The sequence below is a fragment of the Micropterus salmoides genome, unplaced genomic scaffold (assembly GCF_014851395.1).
Source record: "Micropterus salmoides isolate LMB-PRFRI ecotype aquatic unplaced genomic scaffold, ASM1485139v1 Ms_hic_scaffold_1, whole genome shotgun sequence".
NCBI lineage: Eukaryota > Metazoa > Chordata > Actinopteri > Centrarchiformes > Centrarchidae > Micropterus > Micropterus salmoides.
In genome coordinates, this window is record NW_024040040.1 from 51,650,420 (window position 1) to 51,676,838 (window position 26,419).

The window sequence follows — 26,419 nt, forward strand, 5'->3', positions numbered from 1 at the left end:
ATTCATGTCAGCTTTAACCAAACAGGACAGAAGATAAATGTGATCTTTGTTTTTGTTTTTTTAAACTGGATCCTACTGATTTCAATGATATTGAACAATGAAGTTGGATGTTGACATGTTTTGTTCACCTTCACCATCGACAAACAGTCTTTTCTAACAGCTCTGTGAAATTGGAGTCTTTTTATTATAAGAGGTTGGAGCTGATATGTGCAGCAGCCTACATGCTGTTGTGTCATCTGATGCCTCATAGGACAGACACTGAACGCATGAGACTGCAGAAGATAAATTAATAATTTATCACCATTATGCAACAGACTATTACAGAGGTGTTACCGTGCAAACACAAAAATCAACACTTACTTTTGAATAAAAAGGCAAAGATGTTTGTGATTACTTACAAAATGATGTGTCTTTAATCATGGAACAGATTTATATTTATAGTTAGTTAGTTATAGTAAACCATTACCAACCAATAAATTAAACATAAACTTCCCATGCATCAACACATTTAACTAAATTAATCATGAAATATGTCCATGTTCAATCATCAGAGGACTGAAAGTCATCAGTAGGCCAACGTGCTGTTTTTTTGTAATCAATCTATTTTGGTGCTGCACAGTAGAGACTATTGGAAGAAATCATTCATAATTAAAGGTCAGTGCAGTTCAACTGTCAACACATCTCAGGGATATTTAAAAAGAGAAATACAACACCAACTAACCAGCCAATCAATCAATCTGCATCATTTCCAGAGTTCTCAACTGAAACTTTAACGCCTTTCTTCTCTATAACTCTATAATCCACTGTGGGACGTTTAAAGCCCAGTGCAGGTGTGTTTGGTGCACCTCCACCTGCGTCCACACATCACGTGATCCACCTGCAGCTTGACCTCTGATCTGCGCCGGTTTAGCGAGTTCCTGAGACCCGGTTTGTGCAGAGTAAATACCACCTGGATGGTTCTGCGTGTTTGCTCTCACCTTGTCCAGGCAGCTGACTTTCTCCGTCGGGTAGACGATCTTCCCACAGCGGGCGCACTGAGGGTTCATCCTCCAAACCTCCTCGCTGCTCCACAGCGGGTTAAAATCCACTTGTTTTCCGGAGATGGAAGTTAATTAATGTTGTCCAGAAAGCGTCCAGAGGTCCCCGCTGAGACACTCTTCTACCTGCGACCCTGAAAACAAAGTGCAAAGGCTGAAAATCTAGCAGGGAGACGGAGGATCTGCTGCCTCAGTCCGCGGCTCTCCGTGCGGTCTGAAGGGCTGGATGCTGCTGCGCGGGGACCGATCCGTCCGCGACAAGCTACCGGGAGTTAGATAGGAGGAAACCGGAAAGTAACGGGCAGAAAACAGGAAATGGCTTCGTGGTAACTACAAAATAAAATAATACCTAATCAGTCATTCTTTATTAAAGGTTTTTTTTTAGAATAACAGGTTCTAAAATGTAACAATTAGATATGGAAAGATGGTGAAATTAAATTAATAGTGAATAATATGAAAAGGTAATAAAAACCCTAAATAGGCCTACTACTAAAACTACTACTACTAATAATAATAATAAAATAATAATTCAGCTTGAAGAGTTTTACAAAACAAAAGAGCAGACAAACAACTTATAATTAGGATAGTTTTGAAGTTTTTTTTATTGAAAACATTTGGTATTGAAAACGTGTTTCGTGGGAAAACAACAATACACAAAGTGAAGAAACATATTTTGCCTCATTTTAACAACAAAATAAAATACATTTATATGTGTGCGATAACATCCAAACATAGTTTACAGCAATACAACGATTTTTTAAATAAAATATGGATGTTAGTGTTATATGTATTGTTTTTGTGAGGGCTCTTCTAATTGTGTTTATTTGTAGTGTAGTTTTTTAACAGCAGTCCCACATCATGTTTCATGACAGTAAAGACCAAGCAAATGGCTCTATCTGCTGTCTGATGAAGGAACATTAATTGTTTTGAGAAACTAAGGTGATACGAGTTTATTCATCCCCATGAGGGAAATTAAGCACCTTTAATCAGCCTATTGACTTAATAACAAGCTGAATATGAAGTAATCTGGAATAAAGTGCCTCGACTACAGAGTCAGTGTTATTGACAATAAGTAAAAAGTAAATGAACAGGCTACCTGAAAACAGATATTTTACCTGCTTTACTTTAAAAGTTCAGCTCGTTGTTATTATTAATATTTATTTAATTATTAATTGATTTAAAATTAATTAATTGATTTATTTGGATCCACGTTAGCTGACAACTGAATGTTCTTGTTGGGGACTTTACAGAATGCATAAAAACATAAAGTGTAAGTAAAATAAAAACACAACAAACAACACACGTGGACTAAATTCAAACAATCAGGTATAAAATACAAGTAAAACAGGCTGCATTCAAGAATTTTAAATCATTCCTTCATTTATAAAGATAAAATGTCTAAATCTACAGTTGATTTATTTAAAAAAATGTTTTTGTGGATTTTACATGCACATGATCATATTTTATATATATTTAATACTGGTGGCAAAGTTGTGATTAAAAGATTTATGAAAAGAAATAAATGACCACAAATCTTATTGTTGAAACATTCCTAAACTAGTATACAGATACACTTTATTCCCAAAAGTATTGGGACACCTCTCAAAATCACTGAATTCAGGTGTTTCAATCACTTCCAAGGCCACGGGTGCATAAAATCAAGGCATGCAGACTGCTTCTGCAAACATTTGTGAAGAATGGGTCGCTCTCAGGAGCTCAGTGAATTCAAGCGTGGTACCGTGATAGGGGCCACCTGTGCAGTAAGTCCATTTGTGAAATTTCCTCACTAGTACATAACAGTCAACTGTTATTTAACAAAGTGGAAGCGATTGGAACAACAGAAACTCAGCCAAGAAGTGGTAGGCCACATAAAATCACAGAGCAGGGTCAGCACATGCTGAGCCGCACAGTGCGCAGAAGTCACCAACTTTCTCCAGAGTCGATAGCTACTGACCTCCAAACGTCGTGTGGCCTTCGGATTATCTCTACAGTGCGTAGAGAGCTTCATGGAATGGGTTTCTGTGGCCGAACAGCTGCATCCAAGACTTACATCAACAAGTGCAATGCAAAGCGTCGGATGCAGTCGCCACTGGACTCTAGAGCAGAGGAGACATGTTCTCTGGAGTGACGGTTCTCCGTCTGGCAATCTAATGGACGTGTCTGGGTTTGGCGGTTGCCAGGAGGATGGTACTTGCCTGACTGCATTGTGCCAAGTGTAAAGTTTGATGGAGGGGGGGTTATGGTATGAGGTTGTTTTTCAGGGGTCGGGTTAGTTCCAGAGAAAGGAAGTGTTGATGCTTCACTTTACCAAGACATTTCTTATAATGTGATTGTTTCCAACTTTGTGGAAACAGTTTGAGGATGGCACCCTCCTGTTCCAAAATGACTGCGCATCAGTGCACAAAGTAAAGTCCATAAAGACATGGATGAGCGAGTTTGGTGTGGAGGAACTTGACTGGCCTGCGAAGAGTCCTGACCCCAACCCGATAGACCACCTTTGGGTTGGATTAGAGCAGAGACTGCGAGCCAGGCCTTCTTGTCCAACATTTGTGCCTGACCTCACAAATGGGCTTCTAGAAGAATGGTCAAAAGTTTCCATGAACACACTCCTAAACCTTGTAGACAGCCTTCCCAGAAGAGTTGAAGCTGAGCCAACTCCTTATTAAATCCTACAGATTAAGAATGGGACGTCATTAACCTTCATGTGACTGAAAAGGCAGGCGACCCAAAACATTTGTCTATATACTGTATGTTCAGTAGACCACAAGGTTCCCATATCTTAATCAAATAAAAGAAAACAGACTTTTTACCAGAAAAGTCAACAGTCTTAGACAAGAGAAATGTACTTTGACACTGAAATATCAAAACAGTGACAGATGCAGGATGATCAGTTTCTGGCCACCAGGTCAACATGTTCTGCATCACCTGTTGATTTGTCTTCAGATCAAGCCGAGATGTTCACAGAGGAAGGGGTCGGCCTCACAGAGGAACTCAATCATCTCTGAACTAGCAGCTTCACCTTTCTTCCTCACTGTGTCGATAACAAAACGAGCTTTGTCTCTTCTGTTCTGCATCTCGTCCGCTGACTCCCTCTCAGCTTCAGCTATCACCGTTTTCTCAAACAGTTTGTCCAGCAGACTTGTGAGAACCGGTCCTGATATCCCCTCGATGAAGCTGCTCCGTATGTCCAACAGCCTCTTATCTGAAGAGAGATTCAGAGCGCTCGGCCCACAGGACCTTTTTACTCCAGTGAGACAAACTCGTCTTTCCCAGACACTGTGGGAGCTGTTGGTGTCTCTCAGAAACAGCTTCACGTGTTTCCTCATTGTTTCTAAAATCACCTGGAATGATGGGAAGTAGTTGTCGTAGTTGTCGCAGTCAAACTCTGCTTCTGTTGGTTGAACTAGAACTGAGTCCTCTGCAGGACAAGTGGACAGTGTGTATTCCTGCTTTGGCTGCAGTTTACAGTGTGGGGACGTCTCTATGTAGCTCTCATCTCCAACTAATTTCTTCCTGGTGCGCAGCACATCCCGGAGCACCACGTTCCTCGGTAGCAGCAACACGTTGAGGAGGGATTCAGCGTCGGGATCAGCCGGGGGCCTGTAGAACAGCAGAACCAGCGCTCGGACCGGGTCAGCCGGCGAGTCTTCATCCTTGACATTACCGAAACCAGAAAACCCTGTGATGTTTATAACAACGTGAGTTTCTGTGATCTTCTGAGGGCCGATAAACTCGATGCCCTCGTCGTTCACATGAGCGACTGACAAGAACTCACCTCCACCTGTGGAGCGGATCTCACAGTGTGGGAGATGAAGCCGACACACAGACTGCTGCAGACATTTGATGTCAAACAGGGGTCCTGCAGGCTGCTTGTGGTGTCGGGCCAGTAGCCTCCTGTTCCAGGGGACGATCCTGTAAACCACGTCCCCTTCTCCCTCCATGTGGAACAGCAGGCCTGTCACACTGCACTGGTACAGGCCTGGGCAGGAGCACTGGAACCTGTAGGTTTCATCGTTTTCATCAACAGTGATATCAGGGGTGAACTCCTCACAGCTGGGTTTGAACAGCATGTCAGGTAAGCTCTTTGATCGGGTGAAGGTCTTGTTCTTTGCGGAGGTTGTTAGACTCAGTGAGGGAACGCTGTGAGAACGACGCAAACAGCTGGAGGAGGTTTGGAGGGGAGGATGAGTCGGCTGGGTGTTTGTGACTGAGCAGTTCACAGCTGGAACAGATGGCTCTGTTTCCATCAGGACATCACCATCACTTCCACTCTGCTCAAACCAATCTTCAGAATCTAGGTCCCTGATGTTTTGCAAATTCAATTCATTCATAGCATGGAAGTCTGATAGTGTTATTTCTAAAAATGGATCTGGACTACCAGACAACTCACGCACCGGATAGAAAGCATCCATTTCCCTGGTATTATCCTGACTGAGTCCCAGCGAAGAATCTGTTGCAGAGGGGATTTCTTTCTGTGCGTTGAACAGGAGGGGTGTAAGGTAGAAAATGCAATTCATACTTCAGCACCAAATTGACGGCGTAGCCCCGTACCCGACGCCGTAGCCTGAGTTGCACTACCTCAAAATTGTAACTACACGCGGACCGTAAGAACTGTGACTGGTAGGCTGGGTCGCCCCGCAATGCCTCCGATCCGAGAGGAAGTGCCCCGTCCTTGGAAGTAACTTTTATTAGCGGCCTAAACAGCGGCTGTAAAACGGTGGATCAGTATACTTGACCGTCACAGCCCGAGTGAAATGACTCGTTTCTTAATCAGAATGTGATCATCTTCATCTTCTTCTTCTCTGGGTTTTATGCGGGTCGCAACCAGCTTGTTCAGGTACATACCGCCACTCACTGCACCAGAGTGTGTAATATCAAGGTTTTAGTACTTCAGGTTACAGGTTCAGTGTATCAGAAATGTAAATAAATAAATAGAAAACTCAACAAACAGTCAAACAAACAAACGAAAGACTATGTGTTATAGTCCAGTAGATTTGAGAAAATTAAAGAGAGCTTTGCAGCACCCCCTAGTTTCCTCTCTCATCCCTAAAATCCCTTCTAAATTCCATCCCCGTCCTAATTCATATATCTTGTCAGGTAAGATGTTCCTCTCATGTTTAGTCCCTGGAGCAAAAGATCCAGGGACTAAACATGAGAGGTAAATAATAGCATATAATTATAATAATTCCTCTTCACATGATCTTGAACCAAATATCCAATATTAACCACATTACTTTCACTCCATTCTTTCTTCTTCTCTAGAAGCTTCAAGTCCACATTGGGCACAGGAAATATCCACGGAGGAACATCACCCCATACATCAAAAATGTGGGGAGATTCACAAAAAGTGGATTGCATTTCCTTTGGAGATGAAGGTCCCAGAGTCTGGAGGAAGAGAGGAGAGGCACAGAATCCACGTTGCTTGAAGTCCAGTGTAAAGTTTCCACAGTCAGTGATGGTTTGGGTGCCATGTCATCTGCTGGTGTTGGTCCACTGTGTTTTCTGAGGTCCAAGGTCAACGTAGCCGTCTACCAGGAAGTTTTAGAGCACTTCATGCTTCCTGCTGCTGACCAACTTTATGGAGATGCAGATTTCATTTTCCAACAGGACTTGGCACCTGCACACAGTGCCAAAGCTACTAGAACCTGGTTTAAGGACCATGGTATCCTGTTCTTAATTGGCCAGCAAACTGGCCTGACCTTAACCCTGTAGAAAATCTATGGGGTATTGTGAAGAGGAAGATGCGATACGCCAGACCCAACAATGCAGAAGAGCTGAAGGCCACTATCAGAGCAACCTGGGCTCTCATAACACCTGAGCAGTGCCACAGACTGATGGACTCCATGCCACGCCACATTGCTGCAGTAATTCAGGCAAAAGGAGCCCCAACTAAGTATTGAGTGCTGTACATGCTCATACTTTTCATGTTCATACTTTTCAGTTGGCCAACATTTCTAAAAATCCTTTTTTTTTATTGGTCTTAAGTAATATTCTAATTTTCGGAGATACTGAATTTTGGATTTTCATTAGTTGTCAGTTCTAATCATCACAATTAAATGAAATAAACATTTGAAATATATCAGTCTGTGTGTAATGAATGAATATAATATCCAAGTTTCACTTTTTGAATGGAATTACTGAAATAAATCAACTGTTTGATGATATTCTAATTGTATGACTAGTACCTGTATACTGTGTAGTCCTAGGCTATACAAAACTTTGCAATTACTTTAAACGGGTTAACGGGTGTACATAGGGTAGATAGGCCGAGTGTTAACCTGCTTCTTGCATAACCTACTTTACCTTTGAGTTTCACAGAGTTCAAGTTATTTGTTGTGCATGTGTGCAGAGAAAACGGCAAGCCCAGTGAGGTTGCCACCCGTCCCTTAAAATACGGAATCGTCCCATATTTGAGAACTAAATAGGTTTGTCCCTTATTTCCGAGTTGTCTTTACTGCAGCATCCCATGCAAATCATCCAAACCGCATTCTGTGAATACTTTTCCTTTTCTACCTCTGATTGGGTAACACTCGCTGCCATTGTTGGTTTGATTAATACCGTCAGTTCAGGGCCAATCAGAGTCAGATAAGGACAGGTCTCTTGGCAGGGAGTCCAGTTGGAAAAACGGTGGCAGCTCGAGAAACGTACTCATTTTCTGATTGATCACTTTGGATTTCATAAGCTGTCTATTTGTTAAGAAATATTATTACAATGTAAATGAACCACATGCCTACATTACAGTATGATTTGTTTTTTTAAGGTTGAGATATACAGTCAGATCCATCAGCATTAATTTAAAAGAGATAAGAGAGAGATATAGGACCATGCATGGCAAATCTGGACCCAGCCTCCTGCATGAATTGTTTTTTTAAATATAGGCCTCAAGAGAAGTGAGACCTGCGTTTTCAAGATGTGTCTGAACCAATAAGTCAGGCTGTGTAATATTAGCACTACAGCCATGAATACTTCCTGATCCCGCTGTAGATTTTACATGAATTGAAAAGAAAAACAAAGATTAGGAGTTTTTAACAATAAACAGAAATTTAATAACATAGAGAAAGTTAACACTAGTTGTATTCCTATAATTATAACCTTAGGGAGGGGGAAATAATCAGAGATGGTTTATCAGTTTACAGAAATGTCTTTAGCACCACAATGTACAGAAGAGACATTTGATAGCAATAGTTTGTTCAGTTCATCACCAACCACTTTGAGATACAGAAATTTAACAAGCAGGCAGGTTATTTTCATAGAATTAGCACAGACAGAATTCAATTCATACAATTAATAGCACAACAGTTAAAATAGGAAGACAATACAGAAGGATGTGACTTTAGCAGACAAAAAAATTTACTTTACAACATGTAAAAGGACCGGTTGTCAAAGATAGGAAGCGGAGAGAAGAGACCTGATTCAGAAAATGCTTTTTACAATAGACTTTAAGCCATAAAAATAAATGAAATCTCAACCTTATACCTCTCCAAATATTAGACTATTAAGGCCATTACCATTATCAACATTTGAGAAGTTTAATTACAAGTGATATAGCAACAATAAATAGATGGCATGACCAATATATGTACTGATCAGTTCATTTTAGACAACAATAGACTATGTAATGAAACACCTGTCCCTAAATGTTTTTCTAATTTCCTACTATAAGTCGTACTACTTACTGACAAACATATATACCGATACCAAAATATCTGCGATAAGCCCACATGCTCTACTCGCATTATACAGTCTGTATGGAGATCAAACAGACCTACTTCTCAAATACTCCTATAAAATTCAAACACAGTTTACAGCAATACCATGATTTTGTGTTCTGTGCCTCCTCTGGCACAGTATAAAATATATATAAATTAATTTTATGATGGTTCCTTTCAATGGCTCATTTGTCAGTGTAGTCTTTTAAACCTCACATCAAGTTTCAAGAACTCACTCTGACCATTAACAAGCAAATGGCTCCATCTGCTGTCTGATGAAGGTACAACATCAATGAAACTGCTTGGAGATGCCAAGATAAGATCATTTAAGGTGTGATATAATAAGGATCAGTAAAAGAAAAGGAAAATTATGCGCCTTTTATTATTAACTTAATACTAAGCAGAAAACAACTGTTTCACTTCAACCACATGAGGTCATTTGTGTTAAAGAATATTCTTACGGGGTTTAATTGATGTAACAGGGAAAAATAAGACAGGTCTAACTTTACAGTCATTAGCTGACCCCACAAGTGTTCACTGAATTTCCAGCTCTAGTTATTTCTCTCATGTTAACAGTCCTTGTTTGAGAGGAAGACAGAAACAACGGCCGGGCTCAATAAACCGTGCTATGTTTAGTCTTCATCAGTGTCCGAAACTTCTTCATCACACCTGAACCTGGCTCACAATAATTCTTCAACAATCTGGACTTAATCTGACTCGACTGCAGACTCAGAGTGTTGTTGATACTATTGACAAGAAGTAACACGTAAATAAACGGCTACCTGCAAACAGATGTACCTTACAATAACCATTCTTTGTTGTCGTTCTTGTTGGCACCTTACAGAAAGCAATACAATAAAATACAAAATGTAAATGGAATAACATAACAACAAACATCAAAAGTGTACTAAAATATAAAGTATCAGTGATCTGTAAGAACCAGGTGACAAAGATCAAAACAGTGACTGATCCAGTTAAAAGTATTTTGTGGGAGTTACAGTTACATGTTCTGCATCACCTGTTGATTTGCCTTCAGATCAAGCCGAGATGTTCACAGAGGAAGGGGTCGGCCTCACAGAGGAACTCAATCATCTCTGAACTAGCAGCTTCACCTTTCTTCCTCACTGAGTCGATAACAAAACGAGCTTTGTCTCTTCTGTTCTGCATCTCGTCCGCTGACTCCCTCTCAGCTTCGGCTATCACCGTTTTCTCAAACAGTTTGTCCAGCAGACTTGTGAGAACCGGTCCTGATATCCTATCGATGAAGCTGCTCCGTATGTCCAACAGCCTCTTATCTGAAGAGAGATTCAGAGCGCTCGGCCCACAGGACCTTTTTACTCCAGTGAGACAAACTCGTCTTTCCCAGACACTGTGGGAGCTGTTGGTGTCTCTCAGAAACAGCTTCACGTGTTTCCTCATTGTTTCTAAAATCACCTGGAATGATGGGAAGTAGTTGTCGTAGTTGTCGCAGTCAAACTCTGCTTCTGTTGGTTGAACTAGAACTGAGTCCTCTGCAGGACAAGTGGACAGTGTGTATTCCTGCTTTGGCTGCAGTTTACAGTGTGGGGACGTCTCTATGTAGCTCTCATCTCCAACTAATTTCTTCCTGGTGCGCAGCACATCCCGGAGCACCACGTTCCTCGGTAGCAGCAACACGTTGAGGAGGGATTCAGCGTCGGGATCAGCCGGGGGCCTGTAGAACAGCAGAACCAGCGCTCGGACCGGCTCAGCCGGCGAGTCTTCATCCTTGACATTACCGAAACCAGAAAACCCTGTGATGTTTATAACAACGTGAGTTTCTGTGATCTTCTGAGGGCCGATAAACTCGATGCCCTCGTCGTTCACATGAGCGACTGACAAGAACTCACCTCCACCTGTGGAGCGGATCTCACAGTGTGGGAGATGAAGCCGACACACAGACTGCTGCAGACATTTGATGTCAAACAGGGGTCCTGCAGGCTGCTTGTGGTGTCGGGCCAGTAGCCTCCTGTTCCAGGGGACGATCCTGTAAACCACGTCCCCTTCTCCCTCCATGTGGAACAGCAGGCCTGTCACACTGCACTGGTACAGGCCTGGGCAGGAGCACTGGAACCTGTAGGTTTCATCGTTTTCATCAACAGTGATATCAGGGGTGAACTCCTCACAGCTGGGTTTGAACAGCATGTCAGGTAAGCTCTTTGATCGGGTGAAGGTCTTGTTCTTTGCAGAGGTTGTTAGACTCAGTGAGGGAACGCTGTGAGAACGACGCAAACAGCTGGAGGAGGTTTGGAGGGGAGGATGAGTCGGCTGGGTGTTTGTGACTGAGCAGTTCACAGCTGGAACAGATGGCTCTGTTTCCACCAGGACATCACTGTCATCTCCCAACACGTCTCCCAACACGTCTCCCAACACGTCTTCCTGAGGACTGCATGCCTGTTTTGTGGACATACAGTAAAACTAGAGTTACTAAATCTGGGGCCACAATCTTCTGTGTATTTTCTCTTTCCAAGATGTGTGATAGTAGTGATGGAAGAGCTTCTCCATACTGATGTTCTAATTCGCTGGTATTATCTTGATTGACTCCCGGCATAGCAGCTGCTGCAGAGGTGTGAAAAGCTTTAGACTCCTCATAGCTGTTTGTTAACATGTCAGATGACCTTTGAGCTTGTGTCCTGTGTGTTAGGGGGAGAGGAAGAGGAGGAGGAGGAAGCAGGGTGTAGTAACTTTCCTAGATTGCACGCCTGCTGTCATCATCATGAAGACTCCAGGAGTGAGAGGCAGAAGCTGAGGAATATTTACGAAGTGAACGGCGGCCACGTTTGACTTGCATGTGACGCCTAACACCCTCCTCTGAAAACTTTTCATCTGCAGTCTGTTTTTCTGAGGTGGAAGTTTGACTTCTTAGACGCCGTGTGAATCCCGATAGATCAATTCTGCCTACATTCAACTCTTCCTTCTCCGTCTGTTGTGCGTCACCTGTCTTCTTAAAACTACCTGTGTCATACTCATCACAGCTGGGTTTGAACAGCATGTCAGGTAAGCTCTGTGATTGGGTGAAGGTCTTTGCAGAGGTTGTTTGACTCAGTGAGGGAACACTGAGAAAAGAGGCGAACAGCTGGAGCTTCTTTCACTCTGAACAGGATCTGAGGAGGAGGAGGTTTGGGGGTCAGGATGGTCGGCTGGGTGTTTGTGACTGAGCAGTTCACAGCTGGAACAGATGACTGACAGACTGAAGGCCTGTTTTGTGGACATACAGTAAAACTAGAGTTACTAAATCTGGGGCCAACACTGTGTATTTTCTCTTTCCAAGATGGTGTGATAGTAGTGATGGAAGAGCTTCTCCATACTGATGTTCTAATTCGCTGGTATTATCTTGATTGACTCCCGGCATAGCAGCTGCTGCAGAGGTGTCAAAAGCTTTAGACTCCTCATAGCTGTTTGTTAACATGTCAGATGACCTTTGAGCTTGTGTCCTGTGTGTTAGGGGGAGGAAGAGGAAGAGGAGGAAGCAGGGGTATAGTAACTTTCCTAGATTCACGCCTGCTGTCATCATCATGAAGACTCCGGAAGCGAGAGGCAGAAGCTGAGGAGGATGCCATTTCCTCCAGAACAACACTGTCATCTCCCAACTTGTTTTTCTTGATGACTGAAGGTCTGTTTTGTGGACGTACAGTAAAACTGGAGTTACTAAATCTGGGGCCACTATCATCTGTGTCTTTATTGTTTGGAAGCTGCAAAATCTGTTCTGATGCTTGGGATGCAAGACGAAGAAAATGAGCATCTCCATACTCATTTTCCAATTCGCTGTAAATTGCTATAGGTGTATGTATAAATGTGAAAGAATCTGTGCTACCAGACGACTCATCACATTGTTGTTTTCTACTATAAAATACAACTCTGTCTGTGTCTGAATCTTCATCATCGTTGTTAGAGAGCTGAAGGCTGGAAGGACCAGCGGTTGCATGTGGTATTATTTCCCTGGTATTATCCTGACTGACTCCCGGCATAGAATCTGCTGCAGAGGAGTTTTTTATCAGTCCTGTTTCTGGGAGTGTAACAACAGGGATATCACGTAATAACTTCCCAGGCAATTCTAACATCGCACAGCTACCCCCAGATAAACTTTCAGCTCCTGTAAAGTTGTTCTCGGTAGAGCTCATTAGACTTAGTGGGGGCGGGAAATGAGAAGAGTCCCCGGCAAGCAAAGCTGTAATTTCATGTGACCTGATTCCTCCACAGGGTTCTTCTTCAGGCTCACTATCTGGCTGCATCGGCACAACACCTGTAGCTCTCTTACGAACCTCACTGGTGTTTTCAGCACATCGAGGGCCAGCAAGAGAAAGATCTAAGGGCTCGCTTTGTGGCTCTGTGGTCCATGACTTTGTACATGCTGCAGCAGCAATACAATAAAGGGGGGCATCAGTCTCTTTACAAGAATTCTCTGAAGCACAACCTTCTTCCTTTTCCTCCTGTGGTGAGTCACCTGTCATTTCACAACTTCCTGCATCAGAACCAGCAGAGAAGGGAGATGGAGCTTTTCTCTTTCTTTGTTCCATCTTGTATTTGACCTGGCCCACGACCCTGAAATAAAGCAGAGAATGGAAATTCAAATCCTTTTAAAGTATAGTGCTGTATTAAAACACAATTGTGCAATGATCCTCATACATAACTGTAAGATGTGTGTGTGTCATTATTTTGGTACTACACTGCTCAAATTATTTAAGGCAACACTTAAATTACACATCTAATCTCAATGAACAAAATAGTTGTAAGTTCAAAATCTTTTTTGGCAAAGTCCACCAGTGTAAGGTCCGACAACGGCTCTGAGATTTTCATCCCGGTACCTAACAGCAGTTTTCATCCCGGTACTGACCCCTGTGCGAAGGATTTGTCTCCCCAGACCATCACTGACCCTCAGCCAAAGCAGTCATGCTGAATGATGTTCACCATTCTGGGGTGGCAATGGTGCAGTGGATAAGACACATGCCTTTAGTGTGGGAGACTATAGTTTGATTCCTGAGCAAGACACTTAACCCTAGTTGCTCCAGAGAGACACCTCTGACTTTCAAGCTTACATAATAAAAATCTATTCAGATTTGAACCAGTGAAGTTCTAGAAGGTAATCTGCCTCAGCCCGACACAAGTTTATACAGACCTTCGAGACTGGGAAATATCTTCTTCCCAGAGCCAGAACTGCTCTAAATAAGCCCTATTATCCTCCATAAACTGAGTGAAACCTTCACATGCACGCACATACAGGTTACAAACAAGCTATAGAGGTAAAGAGGGCCATTTCTCCTTCATGCTGTTACCATCTGGACTTTAAGTCCAATATCTGCATCTATGACAGTAATTTATAACCGCAACTACATTTTCTAATTGACCATCATGTCCTTCCTGGAAAAATATGTACTAAATGGTGGTAAAATATATTGACATGGATGGAAAAAATTATGTCCTCAACAACAATAACAAATAGGGTACTCCGATGGCGCGCGGGGGGGGGGGGGTTACCCGTACTTTCCCACTTAGCCAATCTCTCTTTTGTAATCAGTCAGTCAGGGTTATAGTTCTGCTTTCTGCACGCATGTTGTCAAAGTAGCCTACAATAAAACTGGGCAATCTGTTTTCATTATGTCCAAAGTCTCCGACCAAATCCAGTCTTCCTTCCTCTCATAACTCCGAGTATGACACGTTCACGGAGCTCGTCGAAGCTGCACTGCTTCTACGGAGTCTCGATCCATAGTCAGCATAAATATGCAGTTATAGGCAACATAACACTTTGCAGCCACTTTTCAAAAGAAGAAGGGATTTTTGATTCCTTGATTTCCAAAGGCAGTCGTGTGAGTGTCATTGAGTTGTGTATGGTTAGTGTGCGTCAGCGTTATCCGCTTACCAAGGACAGTAGCTTATGTCTGAGCCTCTCTGGGTCGCTGTGTTGTCTTTGTGTTTTAGGCTCAGCCGTATCCCTCGTGGATTTGAACTTAGTCGGAGGACGCAGGCGGACTTCTGCGCGAATATATTCCCATCACTGTTGTTTGATTGGACTCTTAAATGCCACATATCACAGCCAACTACGGGCTTTGGTGTGAACGGGCTGGAATTTAGGGGGTTAATAGTGCCACTTCTTGCATAGTCGACTTCCCCTTTGAGTTTTACAGGCATTCAAGGTATTTAACTGCATGTGCAGAGAAAACGGCAAGCCTGTGTGGGCCATCCCATTTGGGCTGAAATAACTACTGGCAGATGGTCATGAATAAGAACTCACCTAAGCCAGTTCTTAGGAAACATTTCCAAAGAAACATGACATGCACCACCCACATCAATAACAAAGAAGGCAATCAAAGGCTCAATCACCTAAAAGTACTCAGAGAACACAAGTCACATGTCAGGGTTTTCAGTCATCTGTCACGTCAATCTTTAAATATGCATCATCAGATTGGACTACAGCATCACGCCATCAGCTGAACAAACTACAGATCGAAAATAATGGCATACAGACTCCCTCAATACAAACACATCACAGAGAAATGCATCCAGAGAATTCACAACCCAGCAATGAAACAGTTAATCCATAAAGCACAGTGGGCCACCGAGACACCCCCTCTACACCATCCTCCAAAACATGCACAGACAGCATCCCATGATTTCACTTTAAGGAAATTATATTTTTAATTTTGAAAAAAAAACACACACATGTTTTTTCTTTTCACTATCTATTTTATTCATTACCTCTTTTTAAAAAACAAAGCCATTTACCCATGCTCCCTCCAGCCTCCCAAGTGCCCAACCCCCGTCTCCTTCACAAAGAGTTTTACACTAAAAATTTCGATCTCTTTTAAATTGGATTAGTTTTTATGTAAAGAAAAGGGCAGAAGCTTCCAAGCCCTGGAACAAATGTCATGCTTGCTGGGGTTTTATATAGCACGTCAATTACTAAGAGTTTAAAAAGTCAGACCTGCATTTTATAAGATGAACTCACGGAAAATGATAACCAATTAGTGTAGGGATGTGATATTAGCATTACAACCATAAATACACTGCAAGAAAAGATACAACATATCTACTCAATAAAAATGAGGCAACAGATTACAAACAAATTATTAATTAAATTTCACAATGTTTGGTTTTGAGTAATATTAATTAAATGAGACCCTTAATAGTTATCCATTTAATATGAGTAGATTCAAATAGAAAACAGTACATAATTAATTATAACCTAAACAAAAATATTGAGTTGTGTAAATAGTAGGAAATGGGACGCTTGATTCTGACGTGTCGACGCTGTGTCGAGATCCCGACGTTTTGAAACACTGCTCCAAAGCGTGGTTCAAAACGTCAATGTCACGTGACAGTGGTGAAGCGAGGCTTCGGAGCGTTTCACCCCTGTTTCGACAGGTGGCGCACCTGCCGCTTCACAATGATTCACAATGTTTGAAACTCCCAGAATGCTTAAAAGTCAAGCAAACACATCCCAACTTCATGGGTTTTTGTGAGAGGAGAAAGATTGAGAGATAGCGACATACACAGTGATTGACAGTGCGATTTCAGAGATAGTTCAGCAGATATTAGTATAATTAATAATAATTGATAGGCTATTGAGAGACAGATAGAGTAACATATTAATAGTGATAGCTAGGATAATTTAGTGACATGTAGTGAGATGGTGATAGAGACAGATAGCTAGCACTAGATAGGTGTGTAGATAGATAAGTGTAGATTACACATAAGAGATGCCGTTCTCTGGTGTGGGAACATTCCATTTGGAAATCCCAAATAAAGTGAGGTGTATGATTTGTGATAGGCACCTTGCCCACTGCGGGCGGCACGGTGGTGCAGTGGGCAAGGTCACAGCAAGAAGGTCGTGGATTCAAACCCCAGTTGCCCGGCCTTTCTGTGCGGAATTTGCAGGATGTCCGCGTGGGTTCTCTCCGGTGCTTCCTCTCCCATCCAAAGACATGCAGGCTAGGTTAATTGGTGACCCTAAAATTGTCCTTAGGTGTGAGTGGTTGTCTGTCTATGTGTGGCCCTGCGATGGACTGGCGACCTGTCCAGGGTGTACCCCGCCTTTCGCCCGATGCCAGCTGGGAAAGGCTCCAGCCCCCCGCGACCCTGTACACAGGATAAGCAGTTGACGATGGATGGATGGACCTTGCATACTGAAACCATACATCCTCCATGATACGCCATTTGAGGTGTATTCATCCTACCATTTTAGAGGGTGCAGAGGGTGGCAACATTCCCCCTGTACACAGGCCTGCTGCTGCTGGGCCATCTAAACAATGTATGCATTGTTTGAAAGATAATTCAGATGTGTTAAAATCTCACTGACAAATGCCTCAGTTTTAAAAATGTTGACCTGGTAATGCTTCTACAATATAATGTCCAAATCACAACAACAACAAGATTTTAAATATTTGAATAATACAATAGGCTACAACTGGTGGCTAAACGGGACTTGTATTGAATCAAAATGTTTTAAAGGCTACCTGTTCATCTAAGCAACAAACAGTAACGGCCCGATAGTTGTTAGAGTTTTATGTAATACATATTATAGAATTTGGATAGGAAGTCGCTCTTTTGTGATCTTTACGACGATGCAATTATAATATGTGTTTACTTGTTTAAAGTAATTCTGAGTAAAAGTGTGACTTAAAGCTGTGTTTACATTGCTCTTGTTAAATTTATGAAGAAGAGAAAGGTTTTATTGCTAGTCACATGACTGTTACCCGGAAGTATTGAGAGTAGCGCCAGAGAGAAAGAGAGTGGCGGGTGAGGACAGCGAACTTTTAAGCTCCCATCTGTTATTCTACAGCTGGTCTACATGGCGAACACGGTACTAATTATTGAGTTAATTATTAAGCACTGTTTAATGTTGTTTACAGGAAAATGTGAGACTCATTGTATCGGTCTGTATAAGAAATAAGTGTATATAAACGTTGTTTTGGGGTGCCTTGTGCTTGAAACGGTTTTGTTTATCTTCTAGTTTTCACGGTGTTCCATGATACTTCAGAGAAGAATAAATGTGAACGTGGACATCAGTAAGAAGCGTGGACTCTTTTTATGACCAGTGTAGCTAAATATTTGGCCTAATAATCTAAAGCACTAGGCTCTATTTCAAGCTAGATTTGCTCAGTTTCAATAGTTTTATCAAACAGTAGGTTTATGTTCTTTTAAAGACAGACAGAGAGAGCTGGATGAGGCTTTGGTGAATTTGGTGGTGAAGGATCTATAGCCCTTCACTATTGTTGGAGGATGAAGGCTTCTGGGCCTTCGTCAGAAAGATGGACCCCAACTACATCCTCCCTCTAGGAAGGCACTGAAGGAAATGGTCTGTGAGAAGCTCAACACTGCCAAGGAGCAAGCCAAGCCTGACCTACAGAAGGCTGATATGTGGTCATCCATTCATATGGATGGGTACCTTGGAGTTACTTGCCATTACATAACCCAAGAAGCAAAGATGAAGTCACCAAGTTCCACCAGTCCCACACAGCCCAGCATATAATGGAGGCGAAAAGTGTGCTCATGTCTAAGTGGGGAATGGCATCAAAGGTTCAATGCCTTGTGACCGATAATGCAGTAAACATGGTCTTAAGTGCCCAGCTCCTGAACCTACGCCATGTTCCATGTTTTGCCCACACCCTAAATCTTATTGTGAAGCGGGCCATTGATTAAACACCAGTACTTCATGAAATCCGCAACAGGCCAAGGAAAGTAGTTGGATTATTCCAATCCAGCTGCAAAGCCAAAGACAAACTTGTGGAGATGCAGGGATTGATGGGCAGACCAGCACTGAAAGTCACACAAGACGTGGACACTAGGTGGAACAGCACATTTGACATGCTGCAACACCTATGTTGGAGCTATATTCTTATTTTTGTTTATTTTGGGTTTGAGTTAATTTATAGCCCAATTTATTTCTTTTCTTGTTAAAGTTAATTTGGTTTATTTTGTATTTATGCTTTACTTGTATTGTCGTTTGTTGGTCACATGGTGTTATGTTCATTTGCATAAGTAGGTCAAGGTGGGAGGTGCTGCAGGCACGAGGGCATATGGTTTTTTACCAGCGTGAGAGAGGCAGCAGAAATGTCTGTAAGCTTGCTTATGTGTGTGAATAAACCTCCTCAAACTCAGTCTTGTTATGGACATTACCTTGCTTTGGTACCTCTGAACCTGCGTAAAGCCTAACCATGACGTAGCCTCAAGTGGCCATTTGAGAAGTTTGTTATTATTTGTTTTTGTTTAAGTTTATGGACAAATAGCCACTACAACCTATATGAACAGCGTGAGCCAGTGGGTGCTGCGCTTGCCAACCTGAACAGTCACACTGTTCCTGTAAAGCTAGGTCAGCCTCTATTCATTATTATAATCATTAAAAAGCAGAACAGTATGCAACCTCATCCCATTATTGCATGTTACTAACACAACTTCTCCCCTTTCCGGTAGTCTTGTGCTTTCTCGTCTCTCTCCTCTCTCCTCCTATCACTTCCTGCAGGTTTTCTGGCTCTGGAACTGTGGAGTCTGGATCTGTGGTTGCGGGTCACCTGCTGCCCCGTGTTCCTGCTCTTTAGTCTATAGCAACATCACCTTTACTGTCTGTACCTCTGTGTGGATATTGTGTAGGCTGCCTCCCTCCCCTCTCTCTCTCCTTCTCTCTCTCCTTCTCTCTCTGTCTCTCTCCTTCTCTCTCTCCTTCTCTTTCTGTCTCTCTCCCTCTCCCTCTCCCTCTCCCTCTCTTTCTCCCTCTCCTCTCTCTCTCTCTCTCTCTCTCTCTCCTTCACCCCAACCGGTCGAGGCAGATGGTCGCCCACCCTGAGCCATGGTTCTGCTCGAGGTTTCTGCCTCTTAAAAGGAAGTTTTTCCTTGCCTCTGTCGCCTAGTGCTTGCTCTTGGTGGGAATTGTTTGGCTTCTGTAAATAACATCACAGAGTACGGTCTAGACCTGCTCTTTTATGAAAAGCGCTGTGAGATAACTGTTGTTGTGATTTGGCGCTATATAAATAAAATTTAATTGAATTGAATTGAACAGCAGGGCTTTATTACATTACATTCAGTAGGCAGTTATCTAACGTTAGCTAACTAAGATTACATCAGGAACAATCCACAGCCGACATTTTCTGGATTTATTTTAGGTTTTGGAAAGAGAATAAATCGTACTTCTTCTTTCAACCCCTCTGGGTAGCTGCTGTAACTATTACAAGATGCCCCAGGATCAGTGTTTGAGCATGTCTTAGAAAAATACAGCAAAAAGAAGCTAGAAAACGACTCTTTTTGCATTAGAGTCAATGGAGCGCAGCCATGAAAGTGTCGGACCTCAGTTAGAGCGAGTCCTATACTGCGCTGTGATTGGCCAGCTATGTATTCGGGGCGTGGCTTAGTGAAGGGTCAATTGGGTAGGCTGCAATAACCGCAATGCTTCTGACCAAAAATGTCATATTATGTTAGTTAATTTAATTATTTTGCCATCATTTGCTCCTGTTGTGTATAATAGGCTCTTACCTGAAGGATGGCCTGCACTCCAGATGTTGGCCCTGGCAACACAGCTGGATGATTTAAAAATCTGGCATTTGGAAATCAAGTCAAACACCTGAGACACATCACGTTTCACAGTGCAACTGCTGATGCCACTGTACAAGTAAAAAAATATTTGACAGATGGTTTTGTTCCAAGGATGCACGATGATTTGATGTATTGGCAAGAGAGACGTGCTGTGTATCCGCACCTTTATGTGATGGCAAAAAAATACTTATGCATGCCAGCAGCAAGTCTTCCATGTCAATAAATTTTTTCCAAGGCTGGGGATGTCATTTGTAAAAAAAGAAACCGACTCAGCCGCAAAACAGCCGAACAACTAATACTTCTGAATAAAAATCTTGAAATATAAAAATGTTAGTATTGTTGTTCATCTTTTAATTTTTCATTCTTGAAATAACCATGACACAACACAACAGTTTTTTTATTTAAACACACTGTTAATTGCAATCACGATTTGCCATCTCTGACGATCTGAAAGTTTGTCAGAGATGAACGTTTCTTTGTTTCATGGAGATTTCTCTGAAATCCTATGGGTTTTGTACTGTGGTAGATCCCAAGTTACCCCTGTTCAGGAGGTACTGGACCAGCTCTCCGTCGTAAAGGGTCGATCCTCTAGGCCTATGGGTATTACCCTGTTAGGTATAAGTGAGGACTGTTTAAGTTTAAAACCTAAGTAACTGATAAAATCACTAAAATTCAAAACCTGATTGTGATAGCTGAGCTTGAGTATTTTTGATGTCTTCTTTTTGGAGAGAAAGGGAAGGGAAGGAGGACTTTCTGTCTGTAGCTTGTTCATTCTTTAATTCAGTTAGGCCAGAGATGTCCTTGTTTGGCCATTCCTTTCCTCTCGCTGACCATTCTCTCTCAATGACTCATAGTCATAAGACCGTTACACCCATCTCAGTATTTTCACAGTCAACTCAACATGTCTCAACATGTCCATAATATTCATCTACACATAAGAAAGATAACATGGTTGCATGGGGACAGCCGATCTACGCCCCCGCTAGGTAGGGGCCCCTGCATGACCCCAAATGCGTTGTCATTTGCTTGTCGACATGACCACAGAATCATTTTTTACAGTGTACATCCTGCTCCTACTCTAGATTTTACATGATTTGAAAATAAAAACAACGATAAGGAGTTTATTTAGAATTTTCCAAACATTAAATAGAAATTCTGTAACATACAGAAAGTCACCACTACAGTTATATTCAGATTTAACCTTAAGGTGGGGGACATAATCAATGATGGTTTATCAGTTTACAGTGTAGAAATGTCTAGTAGCAAAAATTAAGACAGTAATTGAAGACAGATGAAAGGAAAGGGGGCAGAAGCAGTGGGAAGAAAAGAGTTTATTCTTCGACTCTCGCCGGCAAGTATATCCAGATGCAGCCCGCAGACGAATGTGACGGAAGTTGACGGAAGTTTAACTTCCAAATATGGTTTGTCCCAGAAGACATCGCACACAAAACGTGATGACGCTATCTGGTCTCGTGGTATTATTCTTTGCAAATGCCGCAAGATCAGTCATTGATCTCAGCTCACAGTAAGCTGCTGCAGGTAGGATGCGTCCGACTTGACGGCGCCGTTTTTATACCCCGCCCCTGCAGTCACCTCTCAAATTGGCGAAAGTCAGACGCAGTCATCTCAAACGCACCAAGAAACTTCACAAGCAAATGGCTCATTCAGCTGGCTGATGAAGGTACAACATCAAATAAACATTTATTTTGACACACACAAGATAAGATAAATTAATGTGTGATATAATAAGACAGTATAGATCTCCAGGAGGGGAATTATTCGCCTTCAATTATTCACTTAATTAAAAAAAAAATTAAAAACTGTTGTTTCACTTGCACCACAGCTCATCTGCAGTAAATGTGACCCGACTGCAGAGTCAGAGTACAAAAGTAAGTTTGCAAGCCAATAATATGATTTATTATAAAAGTAATGTCAAATAATCAAAGACACGCGGTGTGACAAAGTATGAGTATCAGTTGTGTCAGCAGTGAACGGATGAATGAGATGTATGTGTATGTGAGTGTTGTGAGGATAAACCAAAAAGGAAGACACAGAACAAACCCAGTGAGACGTCGGCCCAGGAGGAGAGAACGACAGAATGATCAGTCCTGGTTAAATAAGCTCTGACAGTAGAGCTACACAGGTGTTGGCCCAGCCCAATCAGCCTTATAACACCATAAAAACGTAAAAAACATTCTTCTTTTTGTCCTTTTTGGGACCTTACAGAAAGCAATAGAATAAAAAAAAAAAATTTGATGTTAAAAAATTAAATAAAAAAACAACAAACATCAAAAGTGTACTAAAATCGAATATACAGTGTGAGTCATGTCAGAATCAGGTGATAAGAGATAATAAAAAATGGGGCTGCAGTCAAGATACTGTATATAGTAAGTAAGAAAAACTATTTTTAAATTCAACTTTTAAAAACTCTATATCTATGGTTCTTAAAAAATATTGTACAGTTGATGAAGAGAATCATTTATAGAAACAATTGGCCACAAATGTTACATTAGAAATTACAACAAACCAAACTAAATTAATTTACATTCAATGGATTCACAATAGGTTCCCATATTTTTGTCAAATATAAAAAAACCTACTTGGAAAACTGTAATTTAACATTTCAAGCAATAAGTCAAGGCAAACTACTCAAGATCAAAACAGTGAATGATCCAGTTAAAAGTATTTTGTGGGAGTTACAGGATGATCAGGTTCTGGCCACCAGGTCAACATGTTCTGCATCACCTGTTGATTTGTCTTCAGATCAGCCCGAGATGTTCACAGAGGAAGGGGTCGGCCTCACAGAGGAACTCAATCATCTCTGAACTAGCAGCTTCACCTTTCTTCCTCACTGCGTCGATAACAAAACCAGCTTTGTCTCTTCTGTTCTGCATCTCGTCCGCTGACTCCCTCTCAGCTTCAGCTATCACCGTTTTCTCAAACAGTTTGTCCAGCAGACTTGTGAGAACCGGTCCTGATATCCCCTCGATGAAGCTGCTCCGTATGTCCAACAGCCTCTTATCTGAAGAGAGATTCAGAGCGCTCGGCCCACAGGACCTTTTTACTCCAGTGAGACAAACTCGTCTTTCCCAGACACTGTGGGAGCTGTTGGTGTCTCTCAGAAACAGCTTCACGTGTTTCCTCATTGTTTCTAAAATCACCTGGAATGATGGGAAGAAGTTGTCGTAGTTGTCGCAGTCAAACTCTGCTTCTGTTGGTTGAACTAGAACTGAGTCCTCTGCAGGACAAGTGGACAGTGTGTATTCCTGCTTTGGCTGCAGTTTACAGTGTGGGGACGTCTCTATGTAGCTCTCATCTCCAACTAATTTCTTCCTGGTGCGCAGCACATCCCGGAGCACCACGTTCCTCGGTAGCAGCAACACGTTGAGGAGGGATTCAGCGTCGGGATCAGCCGGGGGCCTGTAGAACAGCAGAACCAGCGCTCGGACCGGCTCAGCCGGCGAGTCTTCATCCTTGACATTACCGAAACCAGAAAACCCTGTGATGTTTATAACAACGTGAGTTTCTGTGATCTTCTGAGGGCCGATAAACTCGATGCCCTCGTCGTTCACATGAGCGACTGACAAGAACTCACCTCCACCTGTGGAGCGGATCTCACAGTGTGGGAGATGAAGCCGACACACAGACTGCTGCAGACATTTGATGTCAAACAGGGGTCCTGCAGGCTGCTTGTGGTGTCGGGCCAGTAGCCTCCTGTTCCAGGGGACGATCCTGTAAACCACGTCCCCTTCTCCCTCCATGTGGAACAGCAGGCCTGTCACACTGCACTGGTACAGGCCTGGGCAGGAGCACTGGAACCTGTAGGTTTCATCGTTTTCATCAACAGTGATATCAGGGGTGAACTCCTCACAGCTGGGTTTGAACAGCAGGTCAGGTAAGCTCTTTGATCGGGTGAAGGTCTTGTTCTTTGCGGAGGTTGTTACACTCAGTGAGGGAACGCTGTGAGAACGACGCAAACAGCTGGAGGAGGTTTGGAGGGGAGGATGAGTCGGCTGGGTGTTTGTGACTGAGCAGTTCACAGCTGGAACAGCTGTTTCCACCAGGACATCACTGTCATCTCCCAACTCGTCTTCCTGGAGGACTGCAGGCCTGTTTTGTGGACTTACAGTAAAACTAGAGTTACTAAATCTGGGGCCACCATCTTCTGTGTCTTTATTGTTTGGAAGCTGCAATATCTGGTCTGGTACTGGTGATGGAGCTGAAAGAAAATGAGCTTTTCCATATGCTTGTATCAATTCCCTGGTAATATCTTGATTGACTATCCCAGATATATGCCTGCTATCATCATGAAGACTCCAGGAGGAAGAGGCAGAAGCTGAGGAAGACATTCGAGGCAAACTGTGAACACGTTTGTTTGGCAGCTGATCCCAAACACCCTCCTCTGAAAACTTCTTTTCTGCAGTTGGTTTATCGGAGATGGAAGTTTGACTTCCTAAATGCTGTATGAATGGCTCATTTATGTATTCATTCAACTCTTCCTTCACTGTCTGTTGGGCGTCACCTGTCTTCTTACAACTACCTGTGTACTCAGCAGAGAAGGGAGTGCGGATAGATGGATTGGAAAAGTAGGGAAGGTAATGAACACGGACACTCAGGGAACGTTTTGGTGCTGAAATGGAGGCATTCCATAGATATGAGCTGTCTAACATTTCATGTGAAGGTTCAGATGGAAGACTCGTATCATATTGTTCTATGTCTGGGTCATGATGGGCTGTTGTTGTGGGTAAAAGCTCATCTGTGTTTTTCCCCACCTCACCTTGTGTTTTGCTGCTGCAGACAGGGCTCAGACTGTTGAACAGCTGGTTGTATGAGGGGCCAGTTGATTTACGAGACCGTTGAGATTGATGTCTGACAGTATCATGTACAGACTGGGCAGAGCTGATGTTCTGTTGTCTGAGGTGATGAGGAGGAAGCCGGACGTAAGGACGTATTATAGATTTACGGCAGCTGGAGGGAGAGGCAGAACCTACGGAAACCTCATGATACCTTCTGAGGACACTTTTGCTCGGCAGCTCATCCTTCTCTGAACACTTCTCTTCTGCAGTCTGTTTCTCTGAGAAGGAAGTTTGAATTTTTTTGTCTAATGATTCATTTCCATCCTCATTCAACCCTTCCTTCTTGGCTTGTGCTGTGTCACCTGCCTTCTTACAACTGTCTACATTATACCCTGCAGAGAAGGGAGAGGGAGTTTTCCTCTTTTTTTGTTCCATCTTTTCTTTTTTCGACTTGATTTCAAATAGAAACTTTTAAAACATGTTCTTCTGCTGTGTGTTCATCTGGTCCCAGACCCCAAAAGGAAAATTAAAATCCTTTTAAAAGAAAAAAAGTTTTTTTAGATTTTAAAACACATTTCAACATTGGTGCGTACTTTCCCGGTTCAAACCTTTGCACGCTCAAGAAGCAGCTCAATTATTCAAAATGAAAGCTGCACTCACCAACAAGCAGGTTTCAGTCTTCACAAAGCTGAGCCAGTTCACTTAAGCTGGTTCCTTTCTGTTTCAAATAGAAGTTAGAGCAATTACACACTTGTTTCATCATTACAATGTCCAACCCGTCACATTTAGATGTTTGGTCACTTTTTATCGCCCTGGGAACACGTTCAGCATTTTGTTTCAACGTGTAGAGCTCCGCGGTCAGATTGGTAGAATAAATATGCAACATCTGGTTAGACGTTCAAAAGAAAATGAGTGTTTAACGTTGTGAAAGGGTATGTTGTTGAAACATTGCAATTTGGTTAGGTTTAGGAACAAAACTACGACAAAACCCTCAACGTTGACTTTTTGTTTCACACAGGAACAAACACCAGTCTCTTGGTGAAAGTCTGGCTTGTGTTCCACTCATCCACCCCAACCACCTTCCTTACTTGGACTATTTGCTTTGCCCAGCACATTGAACTATGATGCTAGAGGGCTCCCCAGTGTGTTACAAACTGACAGCAAGGGGTCTTGACCATCCGTAGGCTATGTGACAACTTGGGAGTAAGAATGGACTGAAGATGGAGGTAAGGTTTAATGAGTTTTTATTAAACAACCAGGTGAAAACAGGTGAACAGTCCAAAAACAAAGGCTAGGTAATCCAGAGACAAAACAGGTGCAAATACAAAGACAAGACAAA

General features: G+C 42.4%; 5 protein-coding genes across 6 annotated transcripts in view; all 5 read right to left on the reverse strand.

The window, feature by feature from the left end:
* LOC119913373 (LIM zinc-binding domain-containing Nebulette-like) overlaps positions 1-1,276 on the reverse strand; it is a 114,915-nt gene extending 113,639 nt beyond the window's left edge. Inside the window, exon 1 of one of the 2 annotated variants that reach the window (XM_038732798.1) lies at positions 978-1,276. In XM_038732798.1, the coding sequence (XP_038588726.1) occupies positions 978-1,046 (69 nt within the window). In that variant the 5' untranslated portion in view covers positions 1,047-1,276. The remainder of the gene's footprint in view (positions 1-977) is intronic. The other variant, XM_038732789.1, reaches the window with a different exon arrangement.
* A 339-nt stretch (positions 1,277-1,615) lies between these two features.
* Positions 1,616-5,796, reverse strand: LOC119913387 (NACHT, LRR and PYD domains-containing protein 1b allele 3-like). The gene has a single exon (XM_038732808.1). The coding sequence runs from the start codon at positions 5,552-5,554 to the stop codon at positions 3,977-3,979; it is 1,578 nt and encodes a 525-aa protein (XP_038588736.1). The 5' UTR covers positions 5,555-5,796; the 3' UTR covers positions 1,616-3,976.
* A 3,141-nt stretch (positions 5,797-8,937) lies between these two features.
* Positions 8,938-11,170, reverse strand: LOC119913398 (NACHT, LRR and PYD domains-containing protein 1b allele 3-like). The gene has a single exon (XM_038732818.1). The coding sequence runs from the start codon at positions 10,907-10,909 to the stop codon at positions 9,779-9,781; it is 1,131 nt and encodes a 376-aa protein (XP_038588746.1). The 5' UTR covers positions 10,910-11,170; the 3' UTR covers positions 8,938-9,778.
* A 1,004-nt stretch (positions 11,171-12,174) lies between these two features.
* LOC119885027 lies at positions 12,175-14,890 on the reverse strand. Its single transcript, XM_038695308.1, has 2 exons — positions 14,622-14,890; positions 12,175-13,306 (listed from the first exon to the last, which is right to left on the reverse strand). The coding sequence occupies exons 1-2, from the start codon at positions 14,888-14,890 to the stop codon at positions 12,175-12,177; spliced, it is 1,401 nt and encodes a 466-aa protein (XP_038551236.1).
* Positions 14,891-21,167: 6,277 nt separating this feature from the next.
* On the reverse strand, positions 21,168-25,564 carry LOC119913408. The gene has a single exon (XM_038732826.1). It carries the CDS (start codon positions 25,513-25,515, stop codon positions 23,044-23,046), a length of 2,472 nt encoding a protein of 823 aa, XP_038588754.1. The 5' UTR covers positions 25,516-25,564; the 3' UTR covers positions 21,168-23,043.
* Positions 25,565-26,419: the final 855 nt, after the last annotated feature.